Consider the following 17085-nt stretch of genomic DNA (forward strand, 5'->3'; position numbering starts at 1 on the left):
GTTGAATCAGTAAGTTGAACCAGTGGGCAGTGATGTGACAGCAATGGGCAGAACAGAGGCAACATTGTCAAACAAATAATAAATCTTGAGATAAGAGAGAGTAGGGACAGTACTGTGGGATCACGTCAAACAGAAATTGGTTTCTTCTGTTACATCTTTGATTAAAGTTGGTTCATTGGCCATAACTTGGAAGTTTCCCTGGAAATGCAAGTTCTTTTAGTCTTTCTGAAATGCACCAGTAGGTAGTGGTGCGAATGAGGAAAGTTAGTCCCTCAGTGGTAGACAACGAAGAATCACCAAAGGTACCGTGATCCTAGTGTAATCAATGAGTTTGGCTCTTGGTTATCTGTTAACATAGATTTTACATCATCAACTAAGAAATGAACTGTTAACCTCACTTCCTTTATTTCTTCCAGTAACTGGCTCCCGGGCAAGGCGCAATTCCACAATTCCCAGACTTCCTCCTGACATGACCAGTTACAAGTTGGAGCGGGTTGATGCGAATACCAGGTACAGGTTTTACGTCTTCGCTCAAACCAATCAAGGGCTTGGAGAGCCAATTGTGTTGGACTCGCCTGACTTTGAAAACGAAGGTAAGAGAGCGGGGCCTGGTTCTCAGATTAAATAACATAGCACTTCCTTCAGGCATGAAGCGGACATTGTACTATTGACAGCAGATTGTGTCCCAGATGAGGAGTAAGAAGAAACACAGCGCCAGGACAAAACGGATATGAGGTTTGTCAGCAGGCTAACGTCTGAGGAAAACACCAAAGGTCGCATGGCCAAAGGCACTGAAAGATAACAGATGTCCCCAGTGAAGGCACATTCAGATCCCTCAGTCCTATCAGCTCAATCCCTCACCACACCTTCCCCACCAGGTGCACACTACACACACCTTAAATGGGCCTTGCACGGTTTATTCCCTTTACACCCTTTGCATGTGCATGGCCCTTCCCAACCTGTAATCAGCAAGTTACTACTGTGATACCTTCTAATAAGAACAACAGGTTTTAGGATCACACCTGGAATTCAATGGTTAACCTATATTTAGCTTTAAACTACAGTGGCCTGTGTGCTGAATCCAAAGTCTGTGTGCTGAATGCAAGTACAAATTGAGGGGCTGATGTTTCCCTGGTGTCATTCTCACTTCTGCATGGCTGATTGGTCACGACATCAGTTCTTATTCAGCCAATCTCCAGCATGAGCAGATATGTGCTCCCTTCTGGCCAAAAGAGTGGAGAATTTATTCTGAGTTTAAACAGACAGTGTATTAGTCCACAATGATATCTGTGGTGCTTGGCAGACGTCCACTGCGGATGCACACAGTAGACTAGATATAGCAGGTATATCCCTCTTATTCTATGGACAGTGTAGCATGGTAAGTATTCATGCAATTATAGGAAGGTATTTGTGATCCCAAAATCTGATGTACTTAAACCCTCCCTTGTATCCTGTTTTTTTTTTTGGAGGTCCAAATCTGTTGTTGCTAATAAATTTGCCAGTTTAAACAGGTTTTAAATGGTGCCAAGGCATGCTGCCCAAGGTTTGGTTCTTTATATGTTTTTGACTTCAGTCACCCAACTGCACAGTGAGAACAAAGACAATTCAGTGCCACTAGTAACACCCGGTTGACTTTCTGTGCTCTGGTATGTTTGGTGATAGATTCCCACTCTTTGTAAAACCCTAGGTACTGTCATTCAGGGCACAACTTTTCAGCTTTTACCATGTTCTCCTGGTGCCATTGATCTCAAGTTTTTGAGATGTTTCATCAGTTCGGGGCCCAAAACAATCCAAAGGCCAATAATCTTAGCATTTCTATTGGGATTGTAACCACATCTATTTCTTCCCCACTGCCCCACCCGACCTCCTCAACCTCTTCTGCCTTTGCCAGAATGGGAAGAGGTAAGTGGAGGTGATCCCAGTAGGATATCACCAGGTTGTCTCAACACGAGAAGTGTTTTACCTTGGTCTACTTTTATCGACGATTATTTTCAATCCAGGCATTGGTTGCAGGTCCATGGAAATCTTGGGAATTTCTTGAATGGTAGTCTCCAGCAGCCCATATGTCCCTTAGCAAGGGGCTGATATTCCTATATCTTGTTATAGTCCTCAGTGACATTAATGTGATCATGTCCTAGAATTTCCCCAAGGTTGGCTCCACCTCATGCCCTGGAGGGGCCAGAATTCTCTTTTCTTCTTGGCACAGCCAGACTACAAACCTCCAGCAGACTTTTGAAAATCATTGTGATGCAAGGACTCCCAACAATCAGTGCCAACCAGTGAAGTGAGTCCTGCTGTCCCAGTGAACAGCTGAGGCTCCACACCTTGCAGAGCCTCTGAAGTAAAAACCAAAACCTGGAACCCACATGGAACTTTCACCATATACCAATCAGCTTACCAGAGATTTGTTCTGGGCTCCATATTTGAACTGCAGTGAGAACTCTAACAGGACCAGAGAATGGGAAAGGTGAGCCATATCATCGGAGGATCAACAGAGGAAAAGTGAAAACAAGGGGCTTGATATTGCGCTGCCATTCCAACAGAGTCCTGCCAAATAACCAGTTTCCAGTGCAAAAACCAAACTGTTGGAGGAATTGAGTAGGTCAAGCAGCATCTGTGGAAATGGACAGTCGATGTTTTGGGCTGAGACCCTTCATCTGAACTGAAAGAGAAGGGGGAAGATAGCCAGTATAAAGAGGTGAGGGCGAGGAGTGAGGCAAAAGCTGGGAAGTGGATCAAGGTGAGGAGAGGTGATAGGCAGTTGGAGGAGGGAAGAGTGGAAATAGCGACGGAGGCTGGGCGGTGATAGGTGGAGGCGACAAAGGGCTGCAGGTGATCGAATCTGATAGGAAAGGAAGGTGGAGCATGGAACCAAATAGGGGAGGTGGGGAATGCAGATGGGAACAGTAGGGGGGGGCAGTGGGAGGAGTATGTGGGTGATGGGCAAACAGAGTAGGTGGAGGAGGGGAAAGAAACTGGGTGATAGGTGTGCGCAGGAGGAAGTGGGTAGACCAAAAGGAGAGAGAAAGGGACAGAGCAGGTTAACTGGAGAATTGAATGTTCATGCTGTTGGGTATGGACTACCCAGGTGGGATATGAGGGGCTAGTTTGTGTTTGGCCTCACCCTGTCAGTGGAGGAGGCTGAGTCTTATGAGGGAATTCCTACTGCACTTTATATTACAAATGGCGTTGCCCTCACTTCCCAGACCACAGCTCTCAGCTAAGTCCCACCATGAGATTAGGGTTGGTGCATCTGCTGAGACAAAGCAAAGCAAGTGGAAGAACTGAGGAGTGACAGAGGTGAGTGGAGAGATAGGAGTGGTATTGGACACAGTGCTTTTTTGGGAGTTTCAGTCCCTGGAAGAGAGTGGCCAGAGTTATTCTCAACTCTTCCTAAACAAAGAATATACCTGTTATTTTTCAAGGAGATTCCAGAACATCTAATAGTCTCCTGTCACCTCCAGGCTGATCCCAAGCTCCTTCAACAGAGGGTTGGGGGGGTGAAGTAAGAACTGCATCCTCTCGGATACCAAAGGTCACTTCCTCCTAACGTATCATCTGAACCTTAGTGGATTCTCAGTAATGTGTTCGAACCTCAGATGCACAAAGTTGTTCCTAGCAACCATTGCCACTAACCTTTCCCCAGTTCTTTCTCTCTTTTGTGCTGAAGGTCCTTGAAGAGTGGCCTTTCTTCAGATGAGTTGTGGGGATGAGCATTGGCAGGTATCTGGCCCTCGGGGAGCTCACACCCTGGGCTGACCTTGTCCCAGTCCAATTGATCAGGAGACAACATTTTACTTACCGGAGATATAGAGCTTCTCTTCTGCTCAGTAGAGTTGAACCATGTGACTGCTCACTGCAGAAGAATGCAGTGATTCACATTGTAACAGATTAATCACAGAATACTTGCATGTTGCAATCCCAGTGCCTTCTCCAGGATTGCACCAACCTGCACTGGCTCCACAAGAGTTTGAGGGGTGAATGGGAAGGCATCTCTTTTTGACGGAGCCCCTGGTTCCTGTGGCTGAGACTTGGGTCCCCTGGAGGGTCAAATCTCTGCCTGTATTTAGACCCCTTGTATTATGGAAATGTTTTCTATGAAGTGTCCACTTTCCTGGCCTAGCCCCCTTGCAGTGAGATCTGCTAGTATCCTCTGGAAGTCAGGACAATTCATCTGCCTTTGTCTTCTCTGGCCAAGGGAAGGGAGTTCTCCACTTTGTCTCTTGAGACTGGTTCTGTACAGTGTAAGTTAACACTCTGCTCTTTCTGATGCCAGTGTGGAACTCTGGGTAGCGTAGCAGTTAGCGTAATGCAATTACAGCGCCAGTGATTGGGGTTCAACTCCCGCCACTGTCTGTAAGGAGTTTGTATGTTCTGTCCGTGACTGCATGGGTTTCCTCCGGGTGCTCTGGTTTCCTCCCACATTCCAAAGACGTGTGGGTTAGTAGGTTAACATGGGTGTAATTGGGCGGCACGGGCTCGTTGGGCCGGAAGGGCCTGTTACCGTGCTGTATGAATATAGTTTTAAAAAGTTTTCTTCTGTGTGATTGGGATCCAGCATGACCCAATCCCGGCCTCCTTGGGTAGTTCTGCTGTATTCTTACTGGAATTAAATTAGGATTCCAACAGGACAGGCACAGATATCCAATTCTTATTGTCAACCTTCCTTTCAGAACTGAAATATTTAAGGAAACATTGAATTGGAGGGAGCTGAAATACCTATCGCCAACTACTCAGCAATGGCCCAGGCAGCATTACCGCTTGTGTCTGATACTGAGGGTTATAAAGAGAATATCATTGATATCTGAGAATAAGTTACAGATTGTAAGTGAATGGATGGATTTGGATGTTAATTATACAATACATCCAGCTGATACTTTGTGAAAACTGCTGACTGTTAAAATCTGTTAAAATTCAGATGGCTGAGAAACAAAATAATAAGGGATGTGATCTCGGAGATCCAATCTAATTTAAAGGTTCATATACTGACCAATGAATACTGGGAATGAGTTAACAGCAGAACCTGTTCAAGGGGTTTTTGGTTGTTACAGTCAGGGATCTTTGTAATTTGGAGTAAGTTGAACAGAAGTAACATGATTTCAAAAATATGCTGAGGTATCACATTGCTGTCCTCAATTTATAACATTCCTCCTAGAATTTGTGAAGAATTCAATCTAAAGAAAGCGGTCTGATAGTTTATATCAAGAATTTTGGATGCCCTAGAGGGGTTTATTGGCTAGGATTTAATTGAGCCTTCAGATCAATTCAGATAAAGGATATATACAAATAAGCTACAGGCTGCAGTGTAATCAATGGATTCATTTAGGTTCTAAGACATACTATAGAGTAAGCTACATTCTGGAATCTATCAAGAGATTCAAAGCAGCTTAGGTATAAGATAAGCGATATAGTGGAGTAAATTAAAGACTAGATTCAATGTAAAAGGGAAGATGGTTGAAACATAGAATTACAGATATTGTAAAGTGAACTGCAGGCTAGAACTTAATCAAAAGATTCAAATAATTTATAAACAAAATAAGTGATACCTAGGAGTGAGGCACAGAATAGAATCTAATCAGTGTTTGAATAAGCAGGTTTGTTTTAAACCATTATGATTGGAATGCAACATACTTCAGGGTATATGATCTTTCTCTGTATATAATGTGGTCTGAAATGATGACGTTCCTTGCTACTGACAGATGTGATCATGACACCAAAGGAGCAAAGAATTTTGAATAATGCCTGCAAGGTTATCAATTGAATGTTTACAGTTCTTCATAAGAAATTACAGTGTGTTCTGCATAGTCCAGAATATGCAGTATATACTGTCAGGGTATGTTACAATCAGGCAATGTAATATTAGGCTCTTGAGAAATGGTAATTCAATCTGAACTCTATACCTGTATGTAACTTTTATCTTTTTAATATGCAGTCTTGTTTATTTTCCTCTTTTCTTCCTCTTTGCCTTTCTTTCTAAAGTCACCCCTACCGCTGAGATTGCAATAACAGAAGGAGGTAAAGGGGGGAATGGGAGAATGGGCTGGGAGAAAATAGGGTTTGCTTGCACACATGAAACATTGTGTTGAATATTGGAGAAGCAGGTACTGGAATAAGAGTGGGTCAAAGGCTCTAATCTGAAAGGGTTGAAGATCAGAAATCAGCACAATCAAATCTCAGTTGTATTTATAAATGTTATCTGAGGCCAGAGATTAGATTAGAGCCTTAAACTCCCTTCTGAGTACCTGCCATTCTTCTATAATATATACTGTTGGCTATTTTCTTTGTAGTTGGTACATTGATGTCTTTTTGAATTTTGTTTGGGATCTCCAGTGTAGCACATTTGCAAGAGGGGATTTGATATCCTTTGTGCAAAGTATTATGCAGCAAGAATATAGAGTAAATTCCAGGGAGTTGTTTGCACAGTATATATTATAACTAGGCCACACTGACTGTGGCATTACAGGGACAGTGTGTGCCACAGAATTCAACCCAGCTTTAATGCTCTGAATGTACATCAACACTACATTCTTCAGTTTTATGTACACCTGTGTTTATGACTGGATCATTTTTATGCAATGCTGACTTGCTGTTCCAAGCATGTGATATATCCACTTGCGTTTCATGTAGCTCAGAGTCATAATAGGTCTGCAAGGAATGGCAGTGGTTGAGAAGGTAGACACTACCTCTTTGAATTCCACTTAGTAGCACTAGGACCCAGAGTATGTCCGAGGGTATCCATGTCCTAAACTTCTGTGGTTATAAAAATTCCAAGAGGAAGAAGTTACTGTGTGTGTGTGTGTGTGTGTGTGTGTGTGTGTGTACGTATGCATATCTATGTAATGTGCACCTGCATACGTACACTTCAAGGTGAGGAATAGTATACTGGGAAATGGGGTATCTACCACTTAGGTACCAATTATCAGCATCAGGAGGTCAAAGATCAACAGAAAGTTCTGGAAATGCTGAGAAAATCAGGCAGCATTTGTGGAAAGACAAACACAATGACGGTTTCAAGTCAAAGACCTTCATCAGAATTGCTGCCTGACCTGCTGACTGTTTCCAGGATTTTCTGTTTTTAGTTCAGATTTCCAGCATCTGCAGGTTTTTTTTTCATTTTTATTCATGTCAAGGGTCAAGTTCAGTGGCAGAACACAGCTCACTTACTCCCATTTGCCTCCACAATTTTCCTCAGGTCTTATCACAAAAGGTCGCCCTGCAATAAATTCACAAGATGACGCACTACATAAGGAGGCGAATTGGCCCATCTTGCCTGTACCTCTCTAACATTTCCCATATCATTCTGTCGCCATTCTAAATGAGATCACCAAATTGACAGTGGTGTTTTGCAGACGCCTGGATATTTTTAAAATTCACAGGGTTGATTGATGGAGTAACAAATAAAGGAGTTCTGTGGGATTTACATCTTCCCCTCCTTCATAAAAAAGGATGTATCCAATTCCTTCCTATATATATATTCTGAAACAACAATTCTGAGGCGAACTTGAGAATTGCATCAGTTGCAAACAAACAACTTTCTTGAATGTTCAAAAAAAGTTCTGGATTCAAATCAAAGCTCTGATTGGGATCAGGTGTTGGAACCGGGTCCCTGTCAAATACTCTGTAACTCTGCTCTGCCTTTGCTGTTTGCTTTTACTGACTCACTCACCCCCTGAGCTGGGCCCTTGAACCCTCTGACTGACGCAGCACAGTTCTGCCATGCAATGTCCCAGTAAGGTTACTGCAGCAACAGAATCGCAGGGTTCACCAGCTCTGACATGCAGAAGTAGCATGCACCTGGTTTCTTAGACCTGCGTTAATTAAAGTGGGAGAAGTAATACTTACCACCTGTAATATTTGACAGGAGTGAGGAAATATTGTGACAACATAGAGTCATACAGCATGGAAACAGGCCCTTCGGCCCAATTTGTCTATGCCAACCAAGGTGCCCATCTAAGCTAGTCCCATTTGCCCACATTTGGCCCATATCCCTCTAAACCTTTCCTATCCATGCACCTGTCCAAATATCTTTAATATTTTGTTATTGTGCCACTTCCTCTGGCAGCTCATTCCATATACTGACCACCCTCTGTCTGGAAAAAGTTGCCCCTCAGGTTCCTATTAAATCTTTCCCCTCTCCCCTTAAACTTATGCACTCTAGTTCTTGATTCCCCAACCCTAGGAAAAAGACTATGTGCATTCAGCCTATTTATGCCCCTCATGATTTTATGCACCTCTATAAGATCACCCCTCAGTCTCCCGTGCTCCAGTTCCATTCTGACTGCTCATTCCTATTACATTACAATGAGATTTGGTGAATAGTTCTGACTATTATCACATCTACCTCTAGTTTTATCCACATCTGATATGTGGAAAGGTTTCCTGCAGTCTACGCTATCTATACCCATCACAATTATGTCATTGTCCCCACTTAACCTCCTCACTCCAGAGAGAAAAGACCTAGGTTCTCCAGTCTCTCCTCATAACTGAGCTGCTCCAACCAAGGTAACATCTTGGTGAATTTCCTCTGCACCCTCTCCGGCGCATTCACATCCTTCCTATATCATGGTGACTTTTACTCTGAGGTCCCTCTGTTTCTCAATACTCCCTAAGATTCCTGGTGGAACTCTGTGCTCCAGTTCCATTCTGACTGCTCATTCCTATTACATTACAATGAGATTTGGTGAATAGTTCTGACTATTATCACATCTAAGGACCAAGAATTGTTTGTTCTGAAGTTAAAGGCAGCATAAGTTCCTTGTTCCTTTTGGACTACATCTTAACCAATAGGTGTTGGATGAAGTGGAAAGCATAGAGGATGAAATGAATAAAGTGGGTGTGCATTATTCCATTGAAAGTGGATGGAGCAACATAATATAAAATCAACCCCCCAACTAACCTGTGTTTCAAGGTTTCACTTAAAGGGCCAATAGCTATGGGGAAGGATTTCAACCTTTTTTTTGGTTGTAGATAGAAATACAATTCATACCCACAAGAGTAGCCCTTGACTACAGTTTATGTGAGACTTTGATATCATGACAGAGGTGGTTGACCTCTGATCACTCATAAGTCAGCTCAAGGGATATGATTCTCTTATCACAGGCCTCAAATGAGTGGAAGATAGTTACACAATAGGGGCTGGTCATTTAAAACTGAGGGAGTGGTGAATGGAATTCTCCATCCTGAGGGCTGTGGAGGTTAGATCACTGGAGGTGCTTAAAGATGGAGTATATACATTTTGGAAGGTCGGTAAGTTGAGGGCTATGTGGAGCTGACACAGAAGAGGAGTTGAGGCTTGGAGAAGGTCAACTATGAATGTATTGAATGGTGGGGCTGCTCCTTCAACTATTTCTTTGAGCTTTTGTATTCTCTGTGTATTGTGACTGTGTGTCATCCACACAGCCATGACTGATCAGCTAATTGGAAAGTGGAATACAGCAATGAGCAATGGAGGACTAACAAAACCTAATCAATGATCTCACAGCTTGCTGATACATAATGTATAGCTCACATCAAGGAAAGGACATCTGTGAACCCCACAGGTGCATCCTGGGAAATTAAATAATGCAGAACCCATAGGGAGAGAAAATAGCAGAGCAGTTAACATAAGAATCCCAAGAGAAACCAAAAGCAAACTGAAATGTAGAATCCCAGGAGCAGATTAGAATGGGCAAGGCAGTATGAGCCCCTGGGATGAAGTAAAAGCAAGATGTATAAGACAGAATCTCTGGGGCAAACCAAGAGCAACTTTAACAATGTTGGATCTGTGGAGCAAAGTAATGGAGTCTTTCTGGTATGGCTGTCTAGGGGCACACCAAGAATAGGTCAGATCTGCAAGAGCCTCATGAATGAAACAGAAGCATTAGACACTTTAGAGATTCATGAGAACGTAAACAATGAGTTAAATGTTTCAGAGTTCCACCAGGAATCTTAGGGACTATTGAGAAACAGAGGGACCTCAGAGTAAAAGTCACCATGATATAGGAAGGATGTCACCAAGATGTTACCTTGGTTGGAGCAGCTCAGTCATGAGGAGAGACTGGAGAACCTAGGTCTTTTCTCTCTGGAGTGAGGAGGTTAAGTGGGGACAATGACATAATTGTGATGGGTATAGATAGCGTAGACTGCAGGAAACCTTTCCACATATCAGATGTGGATAAAACTAGAGGTAGATAGACATAGGTTTAGGGTAAGGGGGAAGAAAGAGATTTAGAGGGGTTAGGAGGTGGACCTTCTTCATGCAGAGAGTGTTAAGTACAGCTAGTTCTGCTGTAACGTGATAGTTACACTCCTAAAGAAACCTCCTGTTATAACAAGTTGAGTTACAGCAGAACAGGCTGAAGTTGCCTTCGAAGCACAGATTTAAACAGGTTTTCCCAATCACGGTGATGCTATAACTAATGCAGCCTGCATAATGCAAATGGTGTACCTTAATCCATCAATCGCATTATAACCAATTTGCGTTCTGGAAACATATTATAGCGGAACTACCTGTACCTGGAATGTACTGCTTGAGTGAGTGGTTGAGCCTGGGTCACTGACAGCACTTATGAAGTGTGTGGATGAGGCACAGATGGACCAAGTGCTGGAAGGGTGCCCACTAGTCAGCATGGAGAATTGGGCTGAATGGCCTGTTTCCATACTGTATGGTTCTCCCATTCTAAATAGGCTTCATGTCTTGGAGCAGCCTGAACATTTAAATCTTAATAAAGCACAGCAGGAACAGACTAGACAGCATCTTATTTATCTTATGTGGGCACTGAGAGTGAAGCAGACATCTTGGAATCGTGTAAGAACAAGAAAGTAGGGATAGGCCATATGCCCTCTTGAGCTTGTCTACCATTCAACTCCATCATGATTGATCCTGTGCCTCCTCTGATTCACTACGTGTCCAAAACTCCATCAACTCAACCTTGAATACACCACCATCTGAGCATCTGCTGTCCTCTGCTGCAGACATAGAGATCAGTGCACATCTGGTATGGATCCAGGATCTGGAACCAAATTAGCACTCTAATGGACATCTGAGAATAACAAACATCACAAGGAAAGGATGGGACATTTTGTAAACACGTGGCCATTGGCCAGTTAAGAAAAGTACTGGTGAGGGGTGGGCATAGGTGGAAGGGAGGAGGTAGACTCCCCTGATCATTTCATTTGACAATAAGACCTTTACTGCACCCCATAAGTCAGTCAATACTCGAAACAGTAACACAGTCCTAAAGAAGCTTAACCATAATGAGAATAACTTAATTCCTGACCCTTAATTAGGAGAGTCCTTGGCTGTTATAAGTCTTTCACCAGTAAAAGAATACCACCAATTAGAAATGTACTTTCAGAAACTCTAAACCAGCCTGAGTGAGGTTTGAATTGAACCTCCTTCAAATTGGACCACATCTACTCAGTTCAGGTCACTTTGCATTTTGGTAGAACTTAGCAGTACAGATTTCCTGTGTGATTTCTAAGATTCCTGATCATAAAAAGCACAAGGCTGTAAGTTCATAATGAGAGTGAAATTTGAAGGTTGACTTTGGAATTGGATTAAGCACTTCCCTTTCTCTACACAATTTCAGATTCTCTCCAGTTTTGTTCATATCTAAAACTGCTCATAATTACCAACAGTACTGTTGATTATCTCAGGGCATAGTCTTCAGGCTTTGTGGAACAGAATGTGCTTTACCCAAAATGGGAGGGCTATTCTGTGGAATGTTACTGCATAGATGCTATCCTGTGATTTGAGGTTGTCAGTTCTGTTGTAAGCAGTCAGTACTGGGACACTCAGGTTTGATCTGTAACCAACCCACGACTCCAGTGACATCTTCTGATCTCTTACTGTAACCTGAGGGGAAGATTGCCAGCTGACATGGAAAGTTGCTCTGGCTTTGGCTCCGATCATCCACTGCTGAACACACAGTCTGGATGCCTCCAACTCCACGATCCATAGGCATTTCATATTCACTCCAACAGTCCGGCCTCACTCAAGGAACTGGCTAAGGAAACACTTCCTCCAGCTGAAAGTCATCTGATCATAACCATCCTTTGGACTCCTGCCTGAATCCGACCTTGGTCCTCTGATTCTCCCGGCTATATCTGCAGGTTAATAAGAAGTGCAGAGCATCGGCATTCCGTCTCTGCATGGAGGTGGTGTTCTTCTTTCACTCTGAATCACTTTCCTCCACTTGTACAACTCTGTCCAATTCTCTCTGCTGGTGACACAAGAGAATCTACAGATGCCGGAATCTAGAACAACACACACAAGATGCTGGAGGAACTCAGCAGGTCAGGTAGCAGCTATGGAGGGAAATAAAACAGTCGACATTTAGGTTGAGACCCTTCATCAAGATTGGTGAAGGGTCACGACCCGAAACATTGACTGTTTAGTCTAGGTGCATAATGGGATAGTGAGTGTCCCAGTGTTGACTGTGTTACAGCACTGAACATCCCAGTATTGCCTGGGAGTGCTACAACACTGAATATCCCAATGCTGACTAGGTGTATAACAGCACTGAATCTTCCAGTATTGACGGTGTGTATAACAGGAATGAGTATTCCAAGCAATAAACAATCTGCTGGAGGAACTCAGTGGGTCGAGCAGCATCTGTGGGGGAAAAGGAATTGTCAACGTTTCAGGTCAAAACCCAAAATATCGACAGTTCCTCCCCACACCCCCCAGATGCTGTTGGACCCACTGAGTTCCTCCAGTAGATTGCAGATGGGAGCAGTCTCTTGTGTCTCCGTGAGTACCCCAATGTTGACTGCATGTATAACAGGACTGATGTCCCAGTACTAACTACGTGAATGTCAGAACTGACTGCCCGAGCACTGACTGTCCAGTTGCACTGACATTTTGTACTAGCTAACATGAATCTTTATATTTCTACATTACTAGAAGATACTAATACACTCCAGTAAAATTACACCACCATAAAATCGGGAGTTTTTTGAGTGGGAGCATGCCAATCAGTGAGAAAAACTGGACTACATGTCTAATTAGATGTAATTCTATCATTGTAATCTTACAAAAGAATGTGAGGACCCCAACAAAAAAAACATGTCTGATTTACTTCCCCTTGGCTGAGAAACTAGAAACTGCTCCTTTGGTCTGGCTTGTGGAAGTTTTGGCGCACACGTGTGTGTGTGTGTGTGTGTGTGTGTGTGTGTGTGTGTGTGTGTGTGTGTGTGTGTGTGTATGCACACGTGTGTGTGCGCGTGTGTGCGTGTGCGCACGTGTGTGTGTGTGTGTGTGTGTGTGTGTGTGCATGTATACATAAACTCTAAGTCTCAGAAATGCAGGAGGTGGCTGCACGCTGTCGAATACAATCAGTGAAATGCAAGTGAGGGGCATGTTGTAGCTCTGTGCTAGGGCATGGCAGTGCTTGACCATGGAATGATACCAATGTTTGATAAGATGCTTTGCAACGATGCAGCCACTGCACTCTTTCCCCATTTCTACCTTCATTCATGTATGGTCTTCATCAGCATGTTCGGGACTTTTAAATTCAATCATGGGGCTACTCATGACTGAAGTGCTTCTGTTTGCAAAGAGAATGAACCAAGTTGTAAAAGGGATTTAAACAAGCGTTGCCAATTAAAGGGACGGTGCATCTTTTTGAAAAGCCACAAATAGCAGGCATTTATTGTAACCTCTAACAAAATGTGCTTTTTTAAATTTAATTGGAATATATATTTAGAAAACCATAACACATTTAAAAAGTTTATCACTTCTTTGTCTAAAAAAATGGTGAATATTAAATCTTGACATTATTTTGCAAGTGATATGCTTGTGCTCTGTTCCATAAGGGAATAAAATGACTTGTATCATTAAAGGAATTTACATTGTGCTAACCATTATTTTGATTCAGCCTGTGTGGAGTTTTAGAAAGGATGATGTCTCTTTAAACAAAAGTTATGCCCTGTGGTTATAGATCTCCCTCTTGTGTGCAGTGTGGTGATGCAGTGATGGCTCTGGACAGCCAGTAATCAGGTTGGATGACATTCTGTTCCCCCGAAGCCTCTAACACGATACGAGACCAGTGGATGTGCCGTGAGTGTGCCTCACACACCGATGGAGACTTTGCTCTGTGATCCAGGACTACCCCAATGGCTTTTGCTGCCTGGGTGTCCCTACTTTTGATTACTCACAATGCAAGGTTTTTTTTTCTTGCCAGTTCAGTTCAGTCACACAACTTGGAATCTCCTCACAAGAACATCCAGTAGGGTTGCCGTTTTCCAGTGTTGCCCTGGAGTCTGCAATGATCAAAGATTAACCTCCACTTTAGAGCTGGGGGAAAGTCATAAGGGCAGTGAAAAAAAAATAGTGGGCCTTTTTCTTATTCTTTCAACATTTTAATTTATCTTAAATTAACTCTTATATTAAGCTGGGGCAATTAATATATCTGATTACCTGGATATCAGTGTGAGTCTTTCATAGGAACAAAGTCTGTGGCCTTTCCAATTATCCATGGGTAAGCAGCACATGGGCAATGGCGGGGGGATGCAGCCAGGAGGTGATGTGATGAAAGCTTCATTGTACCAGACTAGAGCTGGCAACCCAACCCTGCAGATATCATTCTGTTGCTGATGATCCACTGGCTGCAACGGCCCCATTTTCTTCCTTTATTATGCAAAGGAAACATTTCAGTATCCCCAAAAAAAAAACAACTGAATAAACATTGAACGCAGTAGACCTGGTCACAGGACATGCACCACTGGAGGGGCCAACCAGCCCAGTTCAATGTCAAAGCCGATGAAGCCAGGTGCTATAGACTTACTCTGGCAGAGCTCTGGAGTAACTTGTTCTCCAATCAATACTCCTGCTCCATCTCCTTTCATCTATACCCCCGGAAAGTTTTTTTTAACCCCAGAATATCTATTGGCAATCCTGACCCAGCTACACTCAGTTAAAACAACTCATTCCATCCTTGACTCAACGCCCCAATGTCTTTTACTTGATACTTACACACTTTGAATTCTCTTAGCGTGGTAAATATACATTTCCTCTTCCCTGTTTGGTCTCTCTACCACTTTCTCTTTAAGGTTTCTGCCATGACTAGATGGATAGCATTCCTGCCTCTGAGTTTTTGGGTTTGTGAGGCACTCCAAACACTTGAGCACACAATCTAACTCAATGCTCCAGCACGGTGTTCCTGGAGTGCCAAACTGTTGAAGGCATTCCCAATTAGATGTGAAATGGAGACCCACTTCTGCCCTCCCGGTTGGACACAAGTTCCCCTGGAACCACTTTGAATAAGGTCAGGGAATTTCTCCTGCTGTCCAGTCCAATGTTCATCCCAGAGGCAACAACAGCAGGACCATCTGTCTCTTATCATGCTGTTGATTGTGCCATGAGCAAATTGGCTGCCTTTCCTTTTACATTTCAACATCCTGTAAGAAGCTGTCCAAAACATAATTGAATGACCTGCCTTCTTCAAATTTCTCTTAAAAGTTGTTAAGAGCCATCAGTACATCCCAGGACAGGAAGGATCAGTGTCATTTTGAATCCAACCAGGTTGCAGGTGGTTCAATTCTGTTGTTTCTCTTTTTCCTTCCTCTTAGTCATCTCAAGATTTGTTCCCGTCCCAACCATTCCTACTGAAACCAGCATCACAACCGACGCCACTACCACCAGTGTCACGCCCCCGACAACAAGCGTCGCGCCCCCGACCACCACCATCACCGAATTCGCTCAACCAGCCGTCACAGGCACTCGTGTATATGGTATCCAATCTTTGCTGGTACTTTTAAGCCTTACATCCATGACAAGTGTAAACAGTCGCTGAGTTATTGCCACCGATCTTAACGAATTGATTGGCACTTAGATGTTCAAGCACCTCTGGTTTGAAATGGCACCGATGATTGATTTAAAATGTAAATAAAAATATGGAAACTAAATGTGACACTGATGGTGCAATGTAATGCAATGAGTTCTCTACAGAGACAGTGCCATATTTAAGGAAGGTTTTTACGTGATGGTCTCTCTGGGCTGTCCCTGCCTCAACAGTGTCTAACTATCCGTCAGTAGTTAGCTGGATAGTATACAGCTCAAGCCCTCTTATCAGCACAACCCATGTTTGGACATCCAGCATCACACGGTTCAGACAGGCACGACACTTCTGAAAACTGCTTTCTTGCAATGTGGGTAGCTCTACAAAAGCTGGTATTTAATGCCTATCCCTCGTTGCCCTGGGGAGGTGGTGGTGATAAGCCATCTCCTTGAACTGCTATAATCCATGTGGTGAAGGCGATCCATTGTGTTATAGGTCAATGACAAAGAATGCAGTGAATTTGTGAAGCATAGGAAGTAGAGCTGGGGATTGGTTTTCCCTGCAGTATACTGTGCACCACTATTATGGGAATGGTATTAATAAAGAGAAAAAACTAACAGAACGTCCGATTCAAAATGTATTAGGCTGGTAGGTTATTTACACAGAGAGTGGTGGGTGCCTGGAATGCACTGCCAGGGGTGGTGATGGAGGCAGATAGACACATGAATGTGCAGAGAGTGGAGGGATAGGGCCAATGTGTAGGCAGAAGGGGTTAGTTTAGCTAGGTGTTTAACTAGTTTGGCACAACATCACGGGCTGAAAGGCCTGTTACTGTGCTGTACTGATCTATGTACTATATACTTATTCTCTTAAGAATACAGGCACAGTAGTGTAGCGGTTAACATAATGCTGTTACAGTGCTAGCGACCTGGGTTCAATTCCAGCCGCTGTCTGTAAGGAGTTTGTACATTCTCCCCGTGTCTGCGTGGGTTTCCTCCGGGTGCTCCATTTTCCTCCCACATTCCAAAGACGTATGGGTTAGGAAGTTGTGGGCATGCTATGTTGGCGCTGGAAACGTGGCGACACTTGCGGGCTGCCCCTAGAACACTCTACCCAAAAGATGCGTTTCACTGTGTGTTTCAATGTACATGTAACTAATAAAGATATCTTATAGGACCTGACAATGTTATATTTTAATAGCATTTCTCTTGGACTTGCTCTGCATATTCAGTCCACAGTGCTGCCTGACACCAGATGTTTCACCATCAATAGGAAATGGTTGTCAGCTCCAATTCTGTCTCTGCCCCCACCTGTCCTCTCACAT

The 17085-nt window shown here is 43.4% G+C and overlaps 1 protein-coding gene across 1 annotated transcript in view; it reads left to right on the forward strand.

Annotated features, from left to right (window-relative positions):
- Positions 1-17085, forward strand: part of nfasca (neurofascin homolog (chicken) a) — a 225547-nt gene that overhangs the window by 183015 nt on the left and 25447 nt on the right. The window contains exons 25-27 of the mRNA XM_052035087.1: positions 417-593; positions 5980-6015; positions 15553-15714. Of these exons, the coding sequence (XP_051891047.1) occupies positions 417-593; positions 5980-6015; positions 15553-15714 (375 nt within the window). The remainder of the gene's footprint in view (positions 1-416; positions 594-5979; positions 6016-15552; positions 15715-17085) is intronic.

Source organism: Pristis pectinata, chromosome 20 (genome assembly GCF_009764475.1).
Source record: "Pristis pectinata isolate sPriPec2 chromosome 20, sPriPec2.1.pri, whole genome shotgun sequence".
Taxonomy (NCBI): domain Eukaryota; kingdom Metazoa; phylum Chordata; class Chondrichthyes; order Rhinopristiformes; family Pristidae; genus Pristis; species Pristis pectinata.